Source organism: Hippopotamus amphibius, chromosome 8 (genome assembly GCF_030028045.1).
Source record: "Hippopotamus amphibius kiboko isolate mHipAmp2 chromosome 8, mHipAmp2.hap2, whole genome shotgun sequence".
NCBI classification, from domain to species: Eukaryota; Metazoa; Chordata; class Mammalia; order Artiodactyla; family Hippopotamidae; genus Hippopotamus; species Hippopotamus amphibius.
The window spans coordinates 119,344,573-119,371,731 of record NC_080193.1 but is presented as its reverse complement, the minus strand read 5'-3'; the positions used below and the strand labels follow the sequence as shown (position 1 = coordinate 119,371,731).

General features: G+C 37.8%; 1 protein-coding gene across 4 annotated transcripts in view; it reads left to right on the top strand.

The window, feature by feature from the left end:
- Window positions 1–5,608: 5,608 nt before the first annotated feature.
- The window catches only part of DUSP19 (dual specificity phosphatase 19), a 29,822-nt gene continuing 8,271 nt past the window's right edge, over window positions 5,609–27,159 (top strand). For 2 of the 4 annotated variants that reach the window (XM_057747046.1, XM_057747045.1), the window contains exons 1-3: window positions 5,609–5,989; window positions 11,263–11,309; window positions 23,622–23,774. In XM_057747046.1, coding sequence (XP_057603029.1) covers window positions 5,764–5,989; window positions 11,263–11,309; window positions 23,622–23,774 — 426 coding nt within the window. In that variant the 5' untranslated portion in view covers window positions 5,609–5,763. The remainder of the gene's footprint in view (window positions 5,990–11,262; window positions 11,310–23,621; window positions 23,775–27,159) is intronic. The other 2 variants (XM_057747049.1, XM_057747048.1) reach the window with 2 other exon arrangements.

Sequence of the window (27,159 nt, the reverse complement as noted above, 5' to 3'; positions counted from 1 at the left end):
TGGCTGCATTGGGTCTTCGTTGCTGCACGCGCGCTTTCTCTAGTGGCGAGTGTGAGCTAATCTCCGTTGCAGTGCATGGACTTCTCACTGCAGTGGCTTCTCTTGCTGCGGAGCACGGGCTCTAGGCTTGTGAGCTTCAGTAGTTGTAGCTCATGGGCTCTAGAGCACAGGCTCAGTAGTTGTGGCACACGGGCTTAGTTGCTCCACGGCATGTGGGATCTTCCTGGACCATGGTTCGAACCCATGTCCCCTGCTTTGGCAGTAGGATTCTTAACCACTGAGCCACCAGGGAAGTCCCGGTTATATGGTTTTGAACCACAGACGTGGCTGCAATAAAGAGAACTTGTATATCTAGCATGTTACTAATTTCAAAAATGAAAACAAAATTTTTTTTTTGGAATGGAGGTAGAAAATATAAAAAAGATTTAGACAAGTGTGCAGTACCTACTTTTTAAAAAATGTTTATCACAAAAGATTGAACTTTAAATTTCTGAATTATATCCTAAGCTCTTTTGCTCCAGGCTTTGGAAAAGACCTCACTTGTTTTGAGCTATGTGAGATCCTTAAATATCATCACAGACATGCAAATAATTAATATTTGGAAGGAAATATAGAAAGTTCCTGCTTCTGTTTTGTTGCTTCCATGCATATATAAGCAAACCATGTATTGTAATCTAAATGCTCCAGTAAAAAATTCATATTAGGCATTGTATTCATAAAGAAAATTTGCATTCAAACTTGTTTTAATTGAATTCATTTTCTAAAAAATGTTTTTTAAAAGATTGCAAAGGAAGCAGTGTTACAACCACGTGAGGAATTTGGGTTTTTTCTGTATTCATTTCAGGCTGTGTCTATGTTGCCAGTGAAATGCAGAATTGAGACTATTAACTCAGGCCTAAAATTGTAATGCAAAGTGGATTTTTGATTATTTATAAATATTTTTTACCCATATAAATCATATCTGAGTTAATGAAGATTAAATATTCCGATGGTGATTTTATTACATATTGTCAGAATGTGTAAATGTACTGGGGTGAACGTGAACCTTGAGTGGGGTGAACAGACCTGGGATTAAGTACAAGAGCCACTGCTTACTAGATCTTTGCATTTCAATTACAGTTGACCCTTGAACAATGCAAGATTAGGGGCACTGAGCCACCAAGTAGTCAAAAATCTGAGTGTAACTTTACAGTCAGCCCTCTGTATGCATAGTTCCATATCTGGGGATTCAACCAACCTCGAATTGTGTAGTACCGTAGTACAGTATTCATTGACAAAAATCTGCATATAAAGGAGCCCATGTAGTTCAAACCTGTATTGTTCAAAGGTCAACTGTACTTTATCCTAAAGTGAGATTCTTGTGATGCTTAGAGATAAACTAGGAAAATGTATAGCATTTGGCACAGACACTTTTTTTTTTAGTATATCTCTCAATTTATTCAGATCATTTAAAATTTTCCTTAAAAACATTTACAATTTTCCACCTAGAAAGTTTGCCCAACTTTTGTAAAATTTACTTGTAGGTATATGATATTTTCAATGTTCTTGAAAATGATATTTTTTAATCAATTTTATTTATTTATTATTTTTTGGGGGTACACCAAATTCAATCATCTGTTTTTATACACATATCCCCATATTCCCTCCCTCCCTTGACTCCCAGGCACAGACACTTTAAATCTGTTAGGAGAGAGAAATTATACGGTGGTCATGGGAACAAATTCCAGGATATATTCAATTTACACTTTCCCCTTTTCCCCAGACTCCTTAGTCCTTCTAAGGATGTGCTCCCTCTTCCAGGACAATCTTTTATCAAATCTGTCACAGCATAAGCAATGTCTCTCCCGTGGGTGGAATGCTGCCCTCTTCCTCTTGTCTAGGTCACCTAACTTTTTGTTTTTTCTTTCTCTCCTGCCAGAACTCCAACTCCTCTCCACCAAGGCTGGCTTAATGGAAAGGAATTTTTCCCTTAAAGGGCTTTTTAGATAACCATATAATGCAGTAGAACAAGCATTAGATACTAAGTCAAGAGACCAGGGACCATGAATGATGAGACATTGGACAAATCAGTTTACTTCTCTGGACCTTGGCTCCGCTTCTGTAAAATGAACAGTTCAGTGGGATAGCGTCTGAGAATCAGCATGTTATTGCAGGCATATTAGTATTATAGTATTATCAGCAGGGACTGCAGCCACCAATGTGTAATCAACAATTCTACTCATTCATTACAGAATGATGTGGTACAAAAAACATGGGTTTTTGAGTAAGATGGAACTGTGTTCAACCATCTTTGCTACTAGAACCTAACAAACAAATCCAAACTCTGTGTCCACAGGCTAGCCTTTAACTTGCACATTAAATGCCCTGCTCTGTAAAAATGTGATAGATATTACTTCCCCCATTAGGTTGTCACGAGGACTGAATCAGATAATGTTTGTGTAGTGCTGGGACATAGCATCTGTTCTTGCCGAGGAGACCTTTAATCTAGTGTTAACAGCTTGGTCTTCATCTTGCTCATCAATATCAGCAGCATATGACACAGCTGATCACACTGTCCTCCTCGAAACACTTTATTTATACATTCAAACCTCTCTCTTTTTCTTTTCTCCTACGTCCTATATCTCTCCTTCTTTGTCTCCTTTGCTGGATCCTTCTCATTTTCCTGACTCCTAGATGAGGGCACACATCAGGCTTCTCTATCAAGCTTCACTAGATTATCTCATTCCGTGCCATGGCCTAAATGGCATCTTTAAGCTGATTACTCCAAAATTTACATCTCCAGCATAGATCTGTTCTGTGAAGTCCAGATTCATACGTGTAGCTTCTCACTTGACATTTCCATTTGGTAGACTAACAGGCATATTAAACTTAACATGTCCCAAACTGAACTTTTCATCTCCACACCAACCATTTCTTGGTAAATGGCAACTCTATTTTTCAGTTGCTCAGGCCTAAAAGCTTTGGAATTATCCTAATCTTTCCCACATCAGTCTACTAATCAATCCTCTTGACTTGGCTCTCATATATATCTAGCATCTGACTGTCTTCCTTCCCCCTCTACAGCCATTCTAGCCCAGGTAACTGTCGTCTTCCATCTGGACCGTTGTAATAGCCTCCGAACAAATCTCCCTGCTTCCATTTTGCCCCCTCTCCTCACAGCAGCCAGAAAGATCCTTCTGCAGCATAAGCATACTACCATGTCACATATCACAGACTGGGTATCCCTGGAAGCAGACTGAGGTAGTGTTTAGCATGCAGGACATTTTTAAGGAATGCTTTGGAGATCAAAGTATGTAGAGGGAATGGAAGGATCAAGAGTGGGCAGAAGTCAAGAGGTTATGCAGGCCCAGTGACATCTTGGCCAACCATATGTTGGCCTTTAAAGCTGGAAGGGCCCTTCAAAGTTGTCTCAAGTTGGGCTGAGATAGCCAGGCCTTTATGGTCCCTCATCAATCAGTCTTGGTTGTGGTCGTTCCATGAAAGGCACAACCTCAAGCAAGACAGCTCTCTGCAGCTGAGGCAGTCCCTGAAGGGACTGTTACCATTCAGCCAGCAGCACTCCCAGACAGCAGGTATTCATTGAAGGGGGAAATGGGTAGCACAACACAGGACCCACCACTCCTCTGTTCTCTCTGGTGGCTTCCCATCTCACTCACAATAAAATCCAAAGTCTTTACTATTTCTCTCTGACCTCCTCTCCCACCACTCTTCCCTTCAATCACCCCCTAAAGCCACATTTGCCACCTGGCATTTTCTTAAATCTCCCCAACTCTTACCTCTCACCAGTTACTCCTGTCTTGGCACTTGTTCCTTCCACCTGCAAAGCTCTTCCCCCAGGTATCTACAGAGCTGGCTCCTGCACATCATTCAAGTCTCTGCTCGAACTTCATTTTATCAGAAGAGCCTTCTCTCACCAACTTATAGCAAATAGCACACTCTCCTATCACTCTATTACCTTATTTCACTTAGTTTTTCTTTTTAGCTCTTATTTCATGGCCTAACACAGTTATAGTTTATTTATTTATTATCTGTCCGTGTCCTCCCTCCATTTGGGTATACGTTCCAGAAAAGAGGGGACTTTGTTTTTAGTCACTGCTGTATCCGCAGGGACTATATCAATGCCTGGCACATAGTAGATGCTCAATAAATATTTGTTAACTACAATTATTTTGGGGGCAGGGCAGTATTCCATAGTAAACAAGAGCTAAGGCATTGGACTGAAACAAACCTAAATTTTACCTGTGGGTCTGCACTTATGATCTGTGAAATGTACAGTATGTTATTTGCACTTTCTGCATTTGAGTTCCCTTAGCTGTAAAATGTAGATGATTATAATACTATATACATAATAAATTTGTGATGAGAACAAATGGGATTATGTGTGTAAAACATCATTAAGCACCTGACATATAACACTAAGAATCTAAAAATTGTTTATAAGCACAGGACCTAGCATGTAGTATGTGCTCAATAGTTAGTAGTTTTTTTTTTTTTGATTATTTTATGATAAATACAGGGATTGATATATGGTTAGAGTTGTTTTTGATGAACACATCATTGTTTAAATGATGCAAAAAAAGTTGTTGAGTTCTTCATTTTAGAGTGCCCTATAGCTAGTCTGGGCTGATGTCTCACTCTGTTCAACAGGGAGCAATTTGGTTCATTTTAAGTCAATTTCAACAACAACAATAATTTTAATATGTGGTGTTGCAAGTGTTCTTTAAGTGATTATACTTTGTGTCTAAGCCCATATAAAATTGCATTTTATTTTAAGTGGGGTAAGACAATTTTCTATTTAAAGGAATCTTGTGATTTCTTTTGTAAAACAAATCAATTTTTTGTAATCAGAATCATTCTATAATTGATCTGTTTTGTAAACTTGGATGTTTGATCCCCAATTTCTGGAACCACGTAGGAAAGGACTTGCAGCAATGCTTCTTATAAACAGAACGTATATTAGTTGCATGAAGGCTTCTTCAGCAGTTTTACTGATAATGAAAATGCAGGCGAGAAGTCAGGGAGAGAATGTATTAAGCTCATTAATCTGCAATATAGAAACAATTAGAAAATTACTTTTGCAGATTTTATTTAAATTGTTACCTTACAAGTCTGCACAACAGTTCTTTGTTTCGTTTTTTTATCTAGTAAACGTTCCTCTTGGCAGTAACAGCAGAGAAAAAATGTGTGAAGAACACAGGAAGCGAGGAATAACTTTCAGCGTTTTCTGTAGCTCCCCGGGTTAGCCTAAAAGCAGGCGGGCAGGCGAGGTTCTGTGGTGTAGGAAGGCTTGCACGGTGACTCCGCAGCCTTGCTAGAGCAGGAGGGATAGATACTCCGGTCACCACCACAAGGGACACCGATCGAGCATATCCGGAAAACCACTGCTTGTAAGGAGCGAGGAGATATCAGCCTTCTTTCCAATTAAGTCTTACATTTTACCCTTGGGCGTGAATAATAAAGCTAGCTTTAAACAGCAACAATAAGAAAACTCTTTGCGGTGTAATGTAATTTTCGGCCAACTGGAAGAAGCAGCAGCAACCAATCGGCGCCCGTTTCTCAATGGCCAATGAAATTTCCCCTTACATTGAGGCGCTGGGAAAACCAGAGCTGGGCCCTTCTGTCTCCCAGCGTGTGAGTGCTGCATTTACCTGCAGGGCAGGGTACCCCTGAACCTGTATTTGTTACCTGAACAGAAGGGGACGAGCAGTTCGGTTCTCCACTGTGCTGGCTGGGTTTGCTTTGTTCGCAGCCACTGCTCATGTAATGCACTCCCTTAACCAGGAAATTAAGGCTTTCTCCCGGAATAATCTCAGGAAGCAATGCACCAGGGTGACAACGCTAACGGGAAAGAAAATTATAGAAACGTGGAAAGATGCCAGAATTCATGTTGTGGAAGAAGTAGAGCCGAGCGGTGGAGGAGGTTGTGGTTATGTGCAGGACCTTAGCTTGGACCTGCAAGTTGGTGTTATTAAGCCATGGTTGCTTCTGGGTGAGTATATTGATTCGCCACTAAGTCATTGAGTTCATTTAACTATATTACTTCTCCTTTTTCTCCCTAATATATAATAGTCTGTACTATCAGCTAAACTGCCGGAGAATTGAAATGTTTCCTTTTTGGGGTATGGGACTTCCACTAGCTAGAGAGGGATGTTTGTGCCCCACCATATACATAAGAGGCATGATTCTAGAAGCATATAGCACCTGGTATTTGAATTTTATAAAAGCTTTCTTCCTAACTTCTCTGAAGGATAACACATTGATGTTGTATCTTCTTAGATTATAAAAGGATATAGCCTTAAAGATTATCAAAGTAAAAAGAATGCTTTTATTAGGGAAAGCTACAAGTGGCAAGGGTTAAAGTTATAGAAAAGTTAATACTTGAAAAGTGCTTGTTTGCCTGCTCTGGGGTTGCAAACCATATGGAGTGGATGCCTCCTGTGGTCACATCTGTTCATGGTGTCTGTTTTTGGAGCGATGAGGAGAAGGTGGACTGTTATTTTATAGCTAGGAGTCTGATGGTTTATGACTTCTTGTATTATGGAAAATTTAGATTCCCTATACAAAGCGTAACACACAAATAACGAAGCACAGTTATAAAAGTACAAACTTGTTAGCTTGGCAAGAATATGATATGGTATTCTTAAAAAATAGTCAAAAGTATTTTAAGTAGGTTTGAATTATTTTTCATTTATGAATGGAGATAAGACTTGGAAAATCCATGATTCGTCAATATTTATACAACCAAGCCCCTCTTGAGTAAAAAGAGCACTGAATTGGGAGTCAGAAATAGCCAGGTATTATATGAAGTGCATATAGCAATTCACTCCTTTTAAAAACTCTTTGTCGCAAGGATCTTCAGCTCCATTGTACAGATGGGAACTGGACTTAAGATTGGTTAAGTAACTTGCACAAGCTCAAGTCTGATAAACTCCTGCTCTCTGTTGTTACATAGACTGCCTCATAGAGTCCAGGCTTTCAGCTCTGCTCTGCGTATAACTAGATGAGCTAGTGCGAGTGGTTTATTCTCTCTGGTCCTCCAAAAAAACCGTCTGTAAAGCTGAAGTAACAAAATCTGCTTATCTTATACGGTTGTCCTGAAGATGCTGCAAAAGGTTTTTGAAACATATCAATCACAGTATACATATGAGTTATTATATTATATATTATATGAATTGTTACATGACTTGTCTTTTACTTCACTAAATAAATATGTCCAATTAGTTTCTGCAGCCCTGTGAAAAATTAAGTGGGTCATTTAGCTAGTCTGGAAGGTTCACCCAGGATTTGCATTTCTAGGAAAGGAAATATATCCAGGCACAATTTTTGGTTATTCAGCTTATATTGTAGTAATAATAATTTAAAATAAATATGGTGGAATTTGAAAATATCATTCACCCTTTCAGAGTCTTCATGAACTTTGCTTATTTTTTTATCTAGACTTATCCAAAGTGAGCTGATCAAGGTAGTGTTCTCAGATTGGCATTGGAACCCTTCCAGAATCTTGAGCAAGTGCTGGGAGGGACTTCTGAAACTAGTCCTTATATGGTCTCCTCTTTGGACCCGAAAATGGGATATTTTCATCAGGTACAGCCTCCTTTCTTCTGAAAGGAAGATGGACCTTTTTCTGCCCAGTTATAAGTGACTTATTCCGAGGGACCTATGGATGGTTGCATCTAAAGTTCTTCCACGTGAATGATGCAGGGGTTGTTTTGTAGGTTGCTTCATCTCTTCAAAGCAACACATCTCCCACCTAGCACTACATGAAATTAAATTTTGTTTGGGGTGGGGAATAAAGAAAATGGAAAGCTGTAAAAATATAATCTGTCTTTTTAGTTAGCTCATAAATTCACCCAAGCTTCTGCATTTCAAAAATCTTATATAGGCCTTTGAACTACCTAACACATTGATAAAAAATCTTAGTGAGTATTTTTGTCCTAGGTTTTGCAGATTATGCTTTTACAACAAAAATCACTATGACTTTCCTTATATCCAACTTGATTTGTAAAAGTGGAAAATTCTACTTCTGTTGGGTAGTTAAAAAGGTACGCTTATTTCTTGTTATATCCATCATGTTAAGAAGTCCCAACTGGTAACATTTCGAGATCTTTGCTTCAGGTCTAGGTGGAAATCTTGGGATCCTTTATAAGGTTATTGAGGATTTCTGATATCTAGGAAGCCCGATATTTTTAGGAGGCAGATAATACATTAAATTTGTAAGGCTCTTTATTTTGTAAAATTCTTTCACAAATGTTATTTTACCTTATCCTTATACAAATTTATGCTCCTTTTTCTATCCATTTATAATGTTCATTCCTACAAATTTTCTCAAAACATCTCTCTTTGGAATATTATTTATTTCCCTTTTCAGTAATGTAGTAATAGCTTTTTGGCTTGTTTCAGTAATAATTTTTTTGGTATATTTTTGTGATGATGAAAATAGAGATGTGTAAATTAAGACATGCTGCATTAGAATTCATGCAATATTTGGTATTTTCATAAAAAATGATCTCTTAAAAGTAAAAACAGGATTCTGGAGGTCTTATGTAGCCCATTTTTTATGATACATATATTATGATTGCAAAACATTGAACTTGTTAGAAGTCCCAACTCCAATAGCATGTAATATACTTTCCAAATCAGTTTCTTCATCTGTAATATTTCCATAATAATCCTTGACCAAGGTCATGAGTATTAGTGGTTTGTAAGTGTCAATGTAAAAATATAACTCTAAGTTATTATTATTATTATTATTATTATTATTATTATTAGGTTCTTTCTTTAGTTGTAGTCCTATTCATCAACTTCTTTTTCTGTTATTTAAAAAATTACCATACCATTAAAATTGATTTGCTTTCAGCTCTATTAAGCTTAACATAATTATAGATTCATGTTGCCACTGCTAAAAATCATAAAATTCTTAAAATTAATATTTGTTTTAAAAGCTTGATTAAGATAGTTTATAAAAGGATAACATTCTAGTTTTTCAAAACAAAGGTTTAAATAACACATTGTTATGATGATTTACAGTGTTTATTTCTTTTAATGGTAAGTGTTTTTCCAATAAAATTTTAACGCAAGACTGCAAGACAAAACAACCATTTAAAACTGTATAAAAGCTGATGTTTATATCTAGAATTTAGAGAAAATTAATGTGACCTGAATACTACCAAGTATTAGATGAAACACATGAGCCAATTCCTGAAGTCCATTTGAGCTGACTAAAATTATTCCCCCACACTGTTAACACTTGTGTAATCTTCCTGTTGTTTGAAAAGGCAGTGATACAAGTTGCTTTTTGGGCTCAAGAACACTAAATTTGTATCAATATATTCACATTGTGGAAGTCATTTTCAAAATATAGCAGTCAGCTTTGGCATATAACTGACCTGTTCTGTTTGGTGTGTGTGTGTATTTAATGGAAATAATGAAAGGATGTAGGTTTGATAAATATAATAATGACAGTTTGGGATAAAGAAAAAGAAAGGATTTCATTCAGTGATTTTTTTTCTTGCTATTTTAAGAAATAGGTGGTGTAGAATTATTATTTAAAAGATAACATGTATATTAAACCACCAAATTTCAGTTAACTTATTTGAACCCATTTTTCCCCCTGGAGATGAATAGGACTTTCTATAGAAAACTGAGAAATTATTTTTAAATTATGAAATATTTCAAATGTGTAAAAAATTACAGTCTATTCTATAACAGACAATTATGTATCCACCATCCAGCTTTAACAAATATTAATATTTTGGTAGGCTAACTTTTTTTTTTTTAAGCTCTTTATTGGAATATAATTGCTTTACACTCTTGTACCAGCTTTTGAGGTACACCAAGTCAATCAGCTGTATTTATACACATATCCCCATATCTCCTCCCTCCCGCGACTCCACGCTACCCTCCCCGTCCCGGCCCTGTAAGGCATCATCCATCATCGAGTTGATCTCCCTCTGTTATACAGCAACTTCCCACTAGCTGTTTTACAGTTGGTAGTATGTATATGTCTATACTACTCTCTCACTTTGTCCCAGCTTCCTTTTCGCCCCCTGCTCCCCTAACCCTGTGTCCTCCAGTCCATTCTCTGCATCTGCATCCTTATTCTTGTCCTGTCACTGGGTTCATCAGTACCCTGGCTAACTTTTAAGTAGAATAAAGTTGAATGTAGACTCAGTAAGGAGCCTGTGAGCTTTGTATTACCAAGAGAGTATTGGACAAACAGTGTAGTTGCTGGCTTTCCAGCTACCTAATATCACATAGTAGAAGCTGGCAGATTTCCCAGATAAGTAAGGTGAGAAAAAATGTTCTTTATAGAAATGGAACCTAATTCAGAAAAGTAAAATACTTAAAAACTTTAAATAATAAATGCCCTATTTTTACAGTTGTGTAACTCACTTTAGTTTAACTAGTTAGCCTCCTGTATAAACTTGCTTATTAACTAGAGTCATTTTCCAAGTGTGGGAGATCCGGAAAGCCAACTTTGACAGGAGGAAACCGGAAAAGGGTACAGCCCTAGTGTATATGGAACGTGGGTGGAATTCTATAGCCTAGCAGTGTTTGCTCTAAGCTACTGGGTTCCCAGACCAGCTGGCACTAAATCATTTTGTGGGTGTCTTTTTAAAAATATCCTTTTTTAAGTTACAAAAGAAAGAAATATTTATTGTAAAAAGTACACATGAGCTTAAAAAAAAAATCACCTGTAATCCTACAGTTAACATTTTGTTGTATATACTTCCTGTCCATTTTTAAGCATATACATAGTTTTTGTTTTTACAGAAATGGTTGATGTTTTGTAACCTGCTTTTATCATGTAATATATTTAGAATATATTTCCATGTCATAAATATTCTTCTACATTTCTCATTTCAAAGGGCTGAATATATTTTCACTACATAATTATACTATCTTCAACATAACCTAACCCATATCATTGGGTTTGATTGGCTCTTTGGTTTGTTTTGTGTTTGTGGGGTTTATTTTGTATTTCAAACAATACTGTGAAGAACATCCTGATAGCTAATCTTTGCAATATCCAGGACTTTTAGGAAAAATCCCTAGAAGTGGGATTTCAGAGTCTAGGAGTATATACAAGATGAATATTGTTTGATGAATATTCCTGAATTATCTTTCAGAAAGTTGGACTGAGGTCCTCCCAAGTTGTATTTCTTAAAATAAATGAGTAACTGACAGAATTGTTGCAACAATGAGATAAAAAGTCAGGATGATTATTTTTATGTGCAAGGTGATGTGGTTTATTTCTTGTAGGGTCACAAGACGCTGCTCATGATCTGGATACATTGACAAAGCACAAGGTAAAAAGAAATGCTTCCAGTCTGGTACTATGTATAGGAAGTATTTTAGTTGTATTTTAATTGTTACATTTATTTAGGAAAACTGTATAGGTCCATTTCAGAGTTGAATTGGTAAAATTTGGCTGTGATTATCGCACTTAATTCAAATATGTGAATTTGTAATCCGTCTTTCCAGTTTTACTTTCTGTCAGTCTCTGTTCATGTATTCTCATGAACCCGACTTTGGAGGCACATTTTCCTGCCTCAGTTTATGTAGTTCCTCTGTGTGGAATAGATTTTCCCGTTTTTCCTTCTTGTCCAAGATTTAGCCATGCCTTGAGTCTCAGCTCACATACCACTTCTTCCCCACCTTCTCCTCACACAACTGATGTGATTTATTACTTATTTCAGTATTTCCTGAAAAAATTTTTTTTAGCCATCTACTATTTTGTTAAGCATGGTTTTAGGATCATGGAATTGCTATGGTTTGAGGGATGCAAAAGGTTCTTGTTCACATGAAGACTATGATCTGAGGGGCAGAGAGGGAAAAAAGACAGATAAGCTACAGTGCAGCATATCGTGTGTGTTGATCGGCAAGTGCAGGTGCTGTTGGAGAGCATGATGCCCCAAACCTATGTTTGTTTGGGTTGGGTTGGGGATAGTAAGGTCAGGGAAGTCTTCCTGGAGGAAATAATGTTGAAGTTTTGCTCTGAAGGGGGTGAGGAGGGAGCACACAGAAAAGTGTCCAGATAGAAGAAATGGCTTTGTGAAGGCCCAGAGACAAGAGAAAGGCTGATGCTTTCAGGGAAAGAAAAGAAGTTTAGTAACCCTAGAAAAGAGAGTGTGAGAAAGAAGGGTACCAGGAGACAAAGCCAGAGAAGTAAGCATGAGTCAGATGACAAAAGTCCATGTAAGCCCAGTAAGTTGTTTGGACTTGATAGAAAAGACAGTGGAAAGCATTTGAAAGGCTTTACGGAGGGAAGTAACAGGATCAAATTGCATTTTAGGAAGATGGCTGGTTAGAGGCAGTGTGGAAAATAGGTTGGAGGGTTGCTCAAGCTAGAGATGGGGAGATAAGTTATGAGGCTGTTGCAGCAATCTGGAAAAAGATGATGGTGGCTCAGATTAGGATTCAGTGGGGGTAGAGAGAAGTGGATGGATTTGAGGGTTTTTTAAGAGGATAGAATTCCCAAAATTTAATGGTTGACTACTTGCAGGACAGGGTAGAGGGGAGGGGGAAGTTGAGAAAGAAGGAGGAGTCAGAGCTGATATCCAGCTTTCTTGGGCTACTGAGTAGGGTTGGTGTCATCCCATGAGATAGGTAACAAAGTAGAGAGGAGCAGGTTTTGCAGGAAAAATAATGAGCTCAATTTTGAGTAGTGTAAATTTCAAATGCTGTGGATAATCTCAGTAAAGTTATTCAGTAGACAGTGTGGGTATATGGGGTCTGAAGTTCAGGAGAGAAGTAAAATTAGACATTCAGGAATCTTCAACTTGTAAGTAGTCATTTAAATTATTGGAGTAATGAAATCATGTGGGGCAAGGTGAGCAGAGAAGAAGGTCTACACCAGAACCCTGAGTAGTACCAACCTATACGGAATAGTCAAAGGAAGAAGAATCTGCAGTGGGAAAGGAGGTACTATAAGAGTTTGTAGGAAAGTAAAAAAATTGTGGTGTCATGGAAGCCAAAGCAGAGAGTTCTGTGGAGGATAGAGTCAGCACTGTCAGATGCTGCCAAAAGTTTAAGTACAGTTGGGACTAAATTACATCAGTTGGACTTTAAAACAAAGAAGTTGTTCGTGACTTTAGTGGGAACAATTTCATTTGAATTGGAGGCCCAAGCCAGATTTCAAAAGATTGAGAAGTGGAGGAAATGATGGCACCAAAAAAGGGGAGAAGAGAGCAGGAAGACCCATGGGTGATGAAATCAAATGAGGAAGATGGAAGAGTTTTGAGCATGTATAAAGCTGATGGTAGAGAAAGAAATTGAAAATGCAGGAAAGCAGGAATTGTGGGTAGAGGGTGGTGCCCAGAAGGTAAGAGACGGTATGACCCCAAACACAGGTGCTAGAATGAGCCTTATAAAGGTTATGGGAGCACATAATCCTCTGTATTAAGAAGGCAGAAGGAAAGGGTGAATGTAAGCATAGGCAGAGTTGTTAAATTTGATGGTAAGGTTTGATGGTGAGGGTTCCTATGTGAGAACTTCTCTTTTTACTGTAACATGGTAAGTGAGGTGATCTACTGGGAGTTGGGGGGGATGGCAGGGTTGAAAGTTATTAGGAGAGTAGGGAAAGTTTGAAAGAGCTGATATGGGGAATGAGAGAGAGTCTGCTAGCAAAATATAGTTGCTAAGCATCACTAAGGTTCAAGAGAGGTTGGCTGTCATGAACTGATGGTGACATGAACTGCAATATTGTGTGACTTTTTTCCAGCGATGCTTAGCAGTCTGGGTATAGAGGAAACTTTTACAGGACAGGTGCAGGGGAGGTGGACTGTGGACTGTAAGCTGAATAGCAAAGGAAGTGAAGGCAAGAGGGGCCTGATAGAGAAAAGGAAAATAGAAAAATCAAGGAGTTGATGGTTTTTGTGAGGTGTAGAGGGAATAACTGAGTGGAAGATGGAAAGATAAGAGCAACATGCCTGAGTTAATGGTATCAGAGCTGGAGCAGTTCTGAGCATTGGTCTTGCAGGGGTGTGATTGAAGAAGAGTGGTGATGAAGGTCATTGGTGATGAGGTCTTCAGGGACCTGTTGAACCCAAGTGGGAATTGATGTCACTCAGGATAATGGTAGGACATGGGGTAGGACTCAGAAAACTGAGGATCAGGTGCCCAAGGAACGCAGGATATAAGATGGAGTAATCAGCTTGTATGAATCTCAGAGTGAGGATTTTTACTGGAGGGTGGAAAAGAAGTGATTTGAAAGAGGCAGGGAGTAGCCAAAAGAATGCAACTTTGCCTCTCACCCACGGTGTAAGTGGGGTGCTAGGCCCCTTTCTAAGAAAGGTGCAGAAGATATAGAAATGAACAAGCAGTAAGGTCCTTAATTTTAAAATATACTTTCAGATGAGAATAAATTCTCTGAAAGAATTGAAACAAGGCAATAAGACGAGTGGCAGGGGAGTTGGCCTCTGAGGGTATTGCATTTCAGCTGAGACCTTAGGACAGAGTCAGCCACGCTTAAATCAGGGAAAGAACACTTAAGGCTGAGAGAACAGCAAATGTGGAGGCTCTTGGAGGGAACAAGTTCAGTATGTGTTCCTCCCTTCTGGTCACATAACACTTTGTTGTTCTCCTATAGCTTTTAACACCTTTACTTTGTATTATCACTGTCCTTGAACATGTTTTCCCCTCTATTATTTAGCAGACTTCTAGAGGATTAGAGACCCTGTCCTACTTATCTTTCATCCCATAGCTCTGAGAAAAAAAATTGATTAACTTGAGGCTGAAAATTTTATGTGATAAACGCTTACAATTAATTTCTTCAAGGAAACAAATACTAACCAATTAATTAACTAATTTCATATGTTTACTTGTCAGTGTACTTACTTGTGTTTAAACTGGACTCTCCTTGTTTTGTTACAATAATAACTGCCTGACAATAAGAGACAATGGCCTGGAATTACATAAGGGTATGAGAATGACTGTATATTTTAATAGGAACCCTCTTAGATCAATATTTCAACATAAGTAGAACAAGTTTTAGAGTCTTGCTTACATGAGTAAATTAATATTTCTCAGGGTAAAAACGAGAATTAGAAAAACTGATATATTTTTTCATTGGTAAATGTTTTGTTATCTAGCCCTGTTATAATACACTAGTTCAAATTCACTTTCATCCTGGTGATGTGAACGAAGCCGCAGTTTAAAAGATCATTCTGTCTCTGTGTAAATGATCCTATTAGATGCCTGGAAGAAGCAAAAGTAAGCTGAGCAGCTGAATAGAGGGTTTCTACAAAAACTTAAGGATGCTGCAAAACAAAATTATTGGTTTAAATGCATGGCACATTTCAAAGGGATTTCTTAGGATTTAAGTAAAGTGCAATAGCTAATGGAAATTCTCTTAGAGGGGAATCATTTCAGAAATTTCTATAGGAATTTTATTATAATGTTTAGATATGGTAATAATAGTTGTTTTATTAGTAAGGTACTCACTGAGTGCCTGGTGTATGCCCAATAAAGCATGAAGGAAAGCTAAGTATAACATAAAATGTTCCAAATTATTTACTGCAGCACTGTTTATAATAGCAAATTATTGTAAACAACCCACATTTCCATCAGTAGGGAATTAGTTAAATGAATAATAGTACACCCACATGACAGAATACTATATAGCTTTAAAAAGAACACGTAAAAAGGGTCTCTAGATACTAATGTGAAAAGAGCTCCAGGACATTTTTAAATAGGGGGAAAAAAACCCAAGGTGTTGCTTTTGTGTAAGAAAGGGAGTAAATAAAATATGTGCATAAAGATACTCTGAAAGAATATACAAGAAACTAACAAAGGTGGTTACCGTGTGGGTGGGAGATAATAAAGTAGAAAGAGACAGGGTGAGAGCAAGACTTCTTGTTTCTTTTTTTATATAATGTGATTTTTGAACTAGTTCAAAAAATAATTAAAAAAATTTTTTTGACGTGGACCATTTTTTAAAGTCTTTATTGAATTTGTTACAATATTAATTCTGTTTTATGTTTTGGTTTTTTGGCCACGAGGCATGTGGGGTCTTCGCTCCCTGACCAGGGATCGAACCCACACCACCTGCATTAGAAGGCAAAGTTTTAACTACTGGACCACCAGGAAAGTCCCCCCAAAATAATTTTTTGATAATGCCTAAATGTGAGGATCAAGTGAGTTAACCTGTATGCCTAGCACATACTAAGTACACAATAAAGGGGCTATTCTTATTATTCCTATTATAAAGGGCATCCCAAGGTCAACCATTGTTAGGACCTCTGTAACTGCATTTTGGAAACATGCTTGACTACTAGAAGGGTTTGAGGCTAGGTCCCCACCACCACCACCATGACCTGTGACTCAGTACAGTTCCTTTTTTTTTTTTTTTTAATTTTTTTTTTAAATTTTTTTGGGGGTACACCAGGTTCAATCATCTGTTTTTATACACATATCCCCGTATTCCCCCCCTTCCTTGACTCCCCCCCACTCAAGTCCCCCCCACCCTCCCCGCCCCAGTCCTCCAAGGCATCTCCCATCCTCGAGTTGGGCTGCCTTTGTTATACAACAACTTCCCACTGGCTATCTATTTTACAGTTGGTAGTATATATACGTCTGTGCTACTCTCTCGCTTCGTCTCAGCTTCCCCTTCACCCCCTGCCCCCTCCCATACCTCGAGTTCTCCAGTCCATTCTCTGTATCTGTATCCTTGTTCTTGTCACTGAGTTCATCAGTACCATTTTTAGATGCCATATATGTGAGTTAGCATACAATATTTGTCCTTCTCTTTCTGACTTACTTCACTATGTATGACAGACTGTAGTTCTATCCACCTCATTACATATAGCTCCATCTCATCCCTTTTTATAGCTGAGTAATATTCCATTGTATATATATGCCACATCTTCTGTATCCATTCATTTGTTGATGGGCATTTAGGTTGCTTCCATGTCCTGGCTATTGTAAAGAGTGCTGCAATAAACATGATGGTACCAGTTTCTTTTGGGATTATGGTTTTCTTTGGGTTTATGCCCAGGAGTGGGATGACTGGATCATATGGTAGTTCTATTTGTAGTTTTTTAAGGAACCTCCAAATTGTTTTCCATAGTGGCTGTACCAACTTACATTCCCACCAACAGTGCAGGAGAGTTCCCTTTTCTCCACACCCTCTCCAACATTTGTTGTTTCCAGATTTTGTGATGATGGCCATTCTGATTGGTGTGAGGTGATACCTCATTGTGGCTTTGACTTGCATTTCTCTGATGATGAGTGATGTGGAGCATCTTTTCATGTGTTTGTTGGCCATCTGTATGTCTTCTTTGGAGAAATGTCTGTTGAGGTCTTCTGCCCATTTGTGGATTGGGTTATTTGCTTTTTTGGTATGAAGCTGCATGAGCTGCTTGTATATTTTGGAGGTTAATCCTTTGTCCGTTGTTTCATAGGCAACCATTTTTTCCCATTCTGAGGGTTGCCTTTTAGTCTTGTTTATGGTTTCTTTTGCTGTGCAAAAGCTTTTAAGTTTCATGAGGTCCCATTTGTTTATTCTTGATTTTATTTCCCTGATTCTAGGAGGTGGGTCAAAAAGGATGTTGCTTTGATGGATGTCCTAGAGTGTTCTGCCTATGTTTTCCTCTAGGAGTTTTATAGTGTCTGGCCTTACATGTAGGTCTTTAATCCATTTGGAGTTTCTTTTTGTGTATGGTGTTAGGAAGTGTTCTAATTTCATTCTTTTACATGTTGCTGTCCAATTTTCCCAGCACCACTTATTGAAGAGGCTGTCTTTTTTCCATTGTATACTCGTGCCTCCTTTGTCAAAGATAAGGTGCCCATATGTGTTTGGGCTTACTTCTGAGTTCTCTATTCTATGCCATTGATCTTCCTTTCTATTTTTGTGCCAGTACCATACTGTCTTGATCACTATGGCCTTGTAGTATAGTTTGAAGTCAGGAAGCCTGATTCCACCAACTCCATTTTTCCTTCTCAAGATTGCTTTGGCTATTCGGGGTCTTTTGCGTTTCCATACAAATCGTAAGATTTCTTGCTCTAGTTCTGTGAAAAATGCCATTGGTAATTTGATCGGGATTGCATTGAATCTGTAAATTGCTTTGGGTAGTACAGACATTTTCACGATGTTGATTCTTCCAATCCAGGAACATGGTATGTCTCTCCATCTGTTTGTGTTGTCTTTGATTTCTTTCATCAATGTCTTAAAGTTTTCTGCATACAGATCTTTTGCCTCCTTAGGCAGGTTTATTCCTAGGTATTTTATTCTTTTTGTTGCAATGGTGAATGGGAGAGTTTCCTTAATTTCTCTTTCTGCTCTTCCGTTGTTAGTGTATAAGAATGCAAGAGATTTCTGTGCATTAATTTTGCATCCTGCTACTTTACTAAACTCATCAATTAGTGCTAGCAGTTTTCTGGTAGAGTCTTTAGGGTTTTCTATATATAATATCATGCCATCTGCAAAGAGTGACAATTTTACTTCTTCTTTTCCAATTTGGATTCCTTTTATTTCTTTTTCTTCTCTGATTGCTGTGGCTAAAACTTCCAAAACTATGTTGAATAATAGTGGTGAGAGTGGACACCCTTGTCTTGTTCCTGTTCTTAGAGGGAATTCTTCCAGTTTTTCCCCATTGAGAACGATGTTGGCTTTTGGTTTCTCATATATGGCTTTTATTATGTTGAGGTAATTTCCTTCTATGCCCATTTTCTGGAGAGCTTTTATCATGAATGGATGTTGAACTTTGTCAAAAGCTTTTTCTGCATCTATTGAAATGATCATATGGTTTTTATCCTTCAATTTGTTGATATGATGTATCACGCTGATTGATTTGCATATATTGAAGAATCCTTGCATCCTAGGGATGAACCCCACTTGATCATGGTGTATGATTTTTTTAATGTGCTGTTGGAGTCTGTTAGCTAGTATTTTGTTGAGGATTTTTGCATCTATATTCATCAGTGTTATTGGTCTGTAGTTTCCTTTTTTTGTGACATCTTTGCCTGGTTTGGTATCAGGGTGATGGTAGCCTTGTAGAATGAGTTTGGGAGTGCTCCACCTTCTGCAATATTTTGGAAGAGTTTGAGAAGGATAGGTGTTAACTCTTCTCGAAATGTTTGATAGAATTCGCCCGTGAAGCCATCTGGTCCTGGGCTTTTGTTTGTTGGGAGATTTTTAATCACTGCCTCAATTTCCGTACTTGTGATTGGTCTGTTCATGGTTTCTATTTCTTCCTGGTTCAGTCTTGGAAGATTGTATTTTTCTAAGAATGTATCCATTTCTTCCAGGTTATCCAATTGATTGGCATATAGTTGCTTGTAGTAGTCTCTCATGATGTTTTGTATTTCTGAGGTGTCCGTTGTGACTGCTCCTTTTTCATTTCTAATTCTGTTGATTTGCATCTTCTCTCTTTTTTTCTTGATGAGTCTGGCTAATGGTTTACCAATTTTGTTAATCTTCTCAAAGAACCAGCTTTTAGTTTCATTTATTTTTCTTATGGTTTCTTTCCTTTCTTTTTCATTTATTTCTGCTCTGATCTTTATGATTTCTTTCCTTTTGCTCACTTTGGGATTTCTTTGTTCTTCTTTCTCTAGTTGTTTTAGGTATAAGGTTAGGTTGTTTATTCGATAATTTTCTTGTTTCTTAAGGTAGGACTGTATTGCTATAAACGTCCCTCTTAGAACTGCTTTTGCTGCGTCCCATAGGTTTTGGGTTGTTTTGTTTTCATTGTCATTCGTTTCTAGATATTTTTTGATTTCCTCTTTGATTTCTGTAGTGATTCCTTGGTTGTTTAAGAGTGAATTGTTTAGCCTCCATGTGTTTGTATTTTTTGCAGGTTTTTTCCTGTAATTGATATCTAGTCTCATGGCGTTGTGGTCTGAGAAGATGCTTGATATGATTTCAATTTTCTTGAATTTGCTGAGGTTTGATTTGTGACCCAAGATGTCCTGGAAAATGTTCCGTGTGCACTTGAGAAGAAAGTGTAGTCTGTCGTTTTTGGATGGAATGTCCTATAAATATCAATTAAGTTGAGATGGTCTAATGTGTCATTTAAAGCTTGTGTGTCTTTATTTATTTTCTGTTTGGATGATCTGTCCATTGATGTAAGTGGGGTGTTCAAGTCTCCCACTATTATTGTGTCACTGTCGATGTCCCCTTTTATGTCTGTTAGCATTTGCCTTATGTATTGAGGTGCTCCTATATTGGGGGCATAGATATTTACCATTGTGATATGTTCTTCTTGAATGGATCCCTTGATCATTATGTAGTGTCCCTCCTTGTCTCTTTTAATAGTCTTTACTTTCAAGTCTAATTTGTCTGATATGAGTATTGCTACTCCAGCTTTCTTTGGACTTCCATTTGCATGGAATATCTTTTTCCATCCCTTTCCTTTCAGTCTATATGTATCCCTTGGTCTGAAATGGGTTTCTTGTAGGCAGCATATAGAAGGGTCTTGTTTTTGTATCCATTCAGCCAGTCTGTGTCTTTTGGTTGGAGCATTTAATCCATTTACATTTAAAGTGATTATTGACATGTGTGTTCCGATTACCATTTTCTTAATTGTTTTGGGTTTGTATTTGTAGGTGTTTTCCTTTTCTTGTGTTTCCTACTTAGAGAAGTTCCTTTAGCACGTGTTGTAAGGCTGGTTTGGTGGTGCTGAATTCTCTTAACTTTTGCTTGTCTGGAAAGCTTTTGATTTCTCCCTCAAGTCTGAATGAGATTCTTGCTGGGTAGAGTATTCTTGGCTGTAGGTTTCTCTCTTTCAGGACTTTCAGTATATCCTGCCATTCCCTTCTGGCCTGCAGAGTTTCTGTAGAAAGGTCAGCTGTTATCCTGATGGGTTTTCCCTTATATGTTGTTTGTTGCTTTTCTCTTGCTGCTTTTAATATTTTTTCTTTGTGTTTAATTGTCGTTAGTTTGATTAATATGTGTCTTGGTGTATTTCTCCTTGGGTTTATTCTGTATGGGACTCTTTGTGCTTCTTGGACTTGGTGAATTATTTCCTTTCCCATGTTGGGGAAGTTTTCCACTATAACCTCTTCAAATATTTTCTCAGACCCTTTCTTGTTTTCTTCTTCTTCTGGGATGCCTATAATTCGAATGTTGGTACGTTTAAGGTTATCACTGAGGTCTCTGAGACTGTCTTCTATTCTTTTTATTCTTTTTTCTTTTTCCTTCTCTGTCGCGTTTATTTCCCCCATTCTATCTTCCAACTCACTTATTCGTTCTTCTGCCTCAGTCATTCTGCTGGTTATAGCATCTAGAGTATTTTTAATTTCAGTTATTTTGTTATCCATTGCTGTTTGTTTTTCTGAGTTCTTATGAACTGTTTCTTGTACTTTCTCTATTTTGTTATCGAGATTTTGTATCATTTTTACTATCATTACTCTGAATTCTTTTTCAAGCATTTTTCCTATTTCCTCCTCATTTATTTGGTCTTGTGGGTTTTTTTCCTGCTCCTTTGCCTGCATGGTGTTTCTTTGTTTCCTCATGGTTGTCCAAACTTTTGGGGTTGCTTGTCCTGGCGATAGAGGTGTTTATAGAGCATTAGTCCAAGCCTCAGACTAATGTCCAAGTATTGGATTAAACGAATATTAAGTCGGCTATGTCGGGCTCCCCGCGGTCCTTTCTGGTGTCCGAGGCTGTCTGCTGGTGTTCAGCTGGTTCTCTGTGGGAATTACTGCGTCCTTCCGTGCATTCCCAATGCATCTGTGGAGAGGGATGCACTCCACGTCTCTCTACTTCGCCGCCATCTTTTCTCCCCCAGTACAGTTCTTTTTAAGCCGGATCATTCAATCATACACATATAAGTTGCATTTCCAAGCAACTAAACTACCTAGACATTGGGTAGTTTAATAATCCACAGTATTTGTAAAGCATTTTTACTGTTCAACAAGTTTTCCCAAGATTCTCATTGGGTCGTCTCTGTAATCCTGTGATATATATAGGGAAGCTATATAGATATAGATATATTCTGTAAGTGGTCAGACCTAATTTTTGGTCTTTTGGGAATGTAGAATATAGTTCTAAAGACAAGGCAAACACATCAATGTTATAAAACATTGGCATATCTATTAATTAAGGGCAGAATCATATAGTCCTGGTCAGAAGTACACTTGGAGTGAGAGAGTAACTTGACATAGTCAGGTAGGACTTCACTGGGGAAAGCAGAAGGACGTTTCAGACTGTATCTTCTAAAAATGTTCTTCGCTTCTTTCTAGGTTCTCCTATCTCCTCTCTATTTAGGAGTCTCTCTTCAGTAGATTTAAGGTTTTTTTTTTTATCTTCTTTCTGCAAGGCAGTTAAGTTAGTATATAGCCCATGGCCCTCTCTTCATGAGGCCTAGTTCCCTAAGGTCTTAATCAATACTCTTTTGGTTGTGGATCACAGAAACCTGAGCAAGGAAGGAGAATGTGTATGATGATTAAGGGGACTCTCTGGAACCTGAAGGAGGAGAGTGGCCATGCCAGAGAATAGAAGGCCACCCAGGATAAGCCTCTGTCTCCCACTGGCATATGGCCCCTATCTGCACATCTGCACTGTTCTCATTTGGAAGCAGAGATCTTGCAGCTTCTCTGAGTACTTAATAGAAAATAGCTGTCCTTAAATCTCTCAAGTTTGTGGATCATTCTAGCTGTCTTACATACCTATGTTCTAAATTTTTTGAGATAATCTGGTCAGTCTAGCTTAAGTCAGGTGTCCACCCAAAACCAATCAGCTGTGCTGGGGGAAGGAGTGGGACGCCACCAGAGTTATACCTGTGAGGGTGGTAGGGGCAAGAGAGGCAGGCTGGACAGATACTCTAAAATACGTGTGAAATACAAGAAAATACCGAGCTCAGGCAAAACCTAAGACCCAGGCTAAGAGAGAGGGAATAAATACAGTGAGAAGCATGTCCTGTTAAGAAACAGGGACTCATTTTTCTGATGTATTTAGCCTTTGGATTCTCTTAGCGGACTTTCCTCATGGCTCCTTCCATTTGCTTGGTGGACTCCAGGAAAGGAGCTTGAGTGCATAGATGGAGGAGGAGGTTGCTTATGTGTACCATTTAAAACAAAATCTTTCATGACCATCCCACCTTTCAGCCAGATTAATTCATCAGAATTTCTGGGTTTGAGACCCTGTGGAATTGATATTTTTAAAAAGCTTACCGAGTGGTTCTGATGTGCAGCCACACTTGAGAACCGTTGTGGTTACGAAGAATACGGAAGGAAAATGGGGAAATAATTATTGAAAGGGAAGTTGTGTGCTACTGATGCACTTCCCTTAAGTTTTTTATATGGACATGAAGTGATTTATTCAATAAATTTTTAAGTATTTTCTGTGCTAAGGTCACTGCTCACTCACAATGCTTACTTATGATAGTAAGTAAGAGAAACATGGTCCCTGCCCTCATGGAGTTTCTAGTACAGTGGGGGAGACAAACAACCTCTCAGTGGTAAGGGCTATAATAGGGCCAGAAGAGGGTGCTATGGGGGTGTATAGAAATAGCACTCTGGTAAGGGATCAGGCAGTCAGAACAGGCTTCCTGAAGGAAGTGTTATTAGGTGACTCATGCTTAAGTTCTTTATTCTTGTTACAGATCTCAACATCTCAGTCTCTGTTTAATTAACCTAATTCCTGAGAATTTAAAAAAATCATCTTGTTTTTTCTCTTTAAGGTGACTCATATTCTCAATGTTGCATGTGGAGTTGAAAATGCTTTCCTCAGTGACTTTATATATAAGAGTATTTCTATATTGGATCTACCTGAGACCAATATACTGTCTTATTTTCCAGAATGTTTTGAATTTATTGAACAAGCAAAAATGAAGGTAAGTTTTGTTTTGATCCACTGTTTTTCAAAAGCAGAAACTTAAAAATATGGGTCCATTATCCAATATCTATTCTTTCTTTAATGAATATGTGGAGAATCATTATGAAATTTCCCCTTCAACGGTATTTCATTAATTCCTACAACTATTTAGTCTTCCAGTTGCTCTTTTTTCAGTGAGATATTTACTTTTAACTTTAATTTCTCATCTTCCTATGCCTCTCTGAGAAATGTTAGGATTTAAAATGTTCTACCTACTGAATTTTCCTGTGTATATAGGTATTGGTTTGGCCAAAAAGTTTGTTCGGGTTTTTGTATGATGTTATGGAAAAACCTGAACGAACTTTTTGGCCAACACAATACTTAGGTGGTTTCTAACCACCTGCACTCTGACCTCTTTGCAAGGTAATCAGGTGGACTATGGGATAGAAGCTGCTCTAGTCTTAGTGTATTTATGAAGATTAGTATTACTGAGATTGTATGAAAATGCTGATCAGAAGCTGTCCTTTGGTTCTCTGACTTAAAAAGACCAACAGAAAATACAATACTTCAATCTTGGTATTGGATCCAAGTCAACACTCTGATAGGCAGGGCTTCTAGGTTGGCTGTTACCAATAATTATACCTTGAAATAACATCATTTTTAGTCACTACATAATTCTTACAGAATTTATGTGAGATAAATAGATGGGAATGTAGAAGCACTTACAGAGAAAAGTTTAACTGTCCTGGAGCACCTGAAAATGACAGTTAATATTAGAATCCAACTTAATTAAATTCTAATGATCTCCCTTCTACCTTATCTCTTTCCCTCTCTCCCTCCTTCTCCCTTCCTTCCTTTCATTTAGTAATATTTATTGAGTGTCTTATATGCCCAGCACTGTTCTAGATACCTTCCTCTAGATTACTGGAAAAATATAAAACTATTCAGCCTTATTTAATAGCAGATATTTGGATGAAAGAAAAGGAAGAGGTTTTCTAATTCAAAGCCTAGTATTGGCCAATCTGTTCTCTTGTGAAGAATTTTACAGACTCTAGATTGTCACATTCCAGTGTGCCAGCTAATAGTGTTAGAAATAAAAGTGATAATGTTTCTGTATTAGCTGCATTTCTAAGGAGATGTAGAATATGCATTAGATGGTAAAGGAAAAATGTAGACATCATCCACATTCATATTCATATTAGAAGGTATGTACATGTTGCAAGTAAAAAGTGAAAGGGGTAACAGTTAATTAAAATGGTCCTTAGTTTGAGTTTCAAAAAAAAAAACAGAACCTGAGGCAAGGATTGAGAGCTGATGCTTCATTTGAGAGGTGCCATCCCTGGTCAGTGAGAGTGAGAAGATGATGCGTTTACCCTACTGAGCACAACTTCACAATGAGCTGACAGCGAAATAGCTGGCTGCTCAGCAGAGTGGTACCCAAGACATCCCTGGGCTGGGAATCCAAAGAAACTGCACCTCAGAACAGATTTTGGGAGGGAGGGAGGGAAGAGAGAGAATTTATCCTCCTGGCTCTCTGTCAGCTCCTGTTTCCCATTAGTCAAAGTTTGCCTATGGAGTGGTAACTAACCCCACAATTCCAGGTTGTAGCACCCCACTCCTTCAGCAGCCACCTTGAAGCCAAACCCAGTGCCCTGTGGTGTGACTTGCCATCTAAGTTCAGAAGCAGCAAGAGAATCCAGAACTCAGGGTGTACCTTTCTATGCAGAGACTGCCATGGGGACAAGCCAGGCATTCTTAGGCAAGCAAAACTCAGTAGGCTTAAAGGAAGCAGTCAGCCACACAAATGGCAGCTGAGGTGGAGCGAGCTGAGGGTCCGTGAGATGCTGGCACCAAGGGAATCTGAAGAGGTGCATAAAATTTTCTGCTACAAGCCTTATGTTTTTTACTGGAATCTTAGGCTTAGCCAATATTTCCTTACCCTAAAAACTCTTTATTGTTTAGATTAATACATGTTTAGTTTTAGCAACAGAATTCTTGAGTTTTCTTCATTTTTTCCTAGAAGAGATCTCTTCATGATTTTACCTATTGTGTATGCAAGCATTATTAAATATGAGTACTCAGTGAATCGCATATTTCAAGCTCTAGTTTGTTTTTTCATCTTTTTACATACAGTTGCCAAATGGAATGTCTTCCATTTTCCCATGTCTTTCCCCATTTCCCTGTACTTATAAAATCCTGTTTTGTTTCTCTGTCCTTCCTCTGTCTCTGCCTAATGCATTATTTCTCAGGTTTATTCCCAAAGGGACAGAAATACACGAGAGGGAAGTAGTCTCCATAGCCTCAAGAGTTCTTTTAGGAATATTTACTTGACCCCTGTTTTTTTATGTGTGAGAGGTTTTGTTTGTTAGTATGAAAAAGTGTATTTGATATTCCATGTTTATTATTGGTTAGATGTGATTTTAAAAACATGTAAATAATTTATAACATTGTAGAAAAATTGGAAAACATAGATAAGTAAAAATTAAGATCACCCACTGTTAGTATTGTCACTTATTTTTCTATATATCAAAAGACTCATTAAAAAAAAAAGACCTGAACTTAACTCAGTTCATCTGTCAAAAAATTTGAAATAATTACTCTGAGAAGGTACAAGGGTTGTATATTGCTGCCCTTAAGGAACTGGCCATCTAATTGAAAGGCCATTCATAACAACACGGGAACAGAGCAAGCTGCATAAAATGGAAATACTATAACATAATTCCTCTCTGCCCATAGCAAAATGGTGATTCGATTTTTTAAGAGAATGTTTTCTCAGAAATGCAGAACAAAATTAATTTGCTTAACAGATATTTATGGAATACCTACTATGTGCCAAAAATTGTACCAAGTATTAGGCATGCAAAGATGGCTTAGATATTCCTCCTGCCCTTCTCTCACACAGAGAGAAGCAGGCTCCTTAGAACAGAAGCCAGAGTTAGCTGGACCAAGAGAGGAGCAAAGGCCTTTCGATTAGAGGACAACAGCAAGTGCAAAAGAAAAAATCGCTTTATAAATTATTTGTCAGTACTTTGAGTTCTGGAAAGGGGATATGAAGCCAGTAGTTTCTTTGAAAATACTTCCAAGGGCAATGTGATACCCAAGGAATAATAAAAGGTAAATAGGTAAATTCAAAGGCTGTAGAAACTAACAGGAAAGCAGCTGTTGCATAAAGAATGTAAGAGGGAAGAAAATACTAACATTATTAAACATTAGCTAAAACTGATTGCACAGTGTATAAGGCTGAAAATAAAGCTAGTTTCATTTTCAAAAGCATTATGTATGGATCATAAAAGAGAGATAACTAGTATACAGTCAGGAAACATTAAAAATGACATGAGAGTATCTCTTATTAAGTTTATGATTCCAAGTTTCTTAGGAATATCTAATTTGTTTTGAGTTAAAAG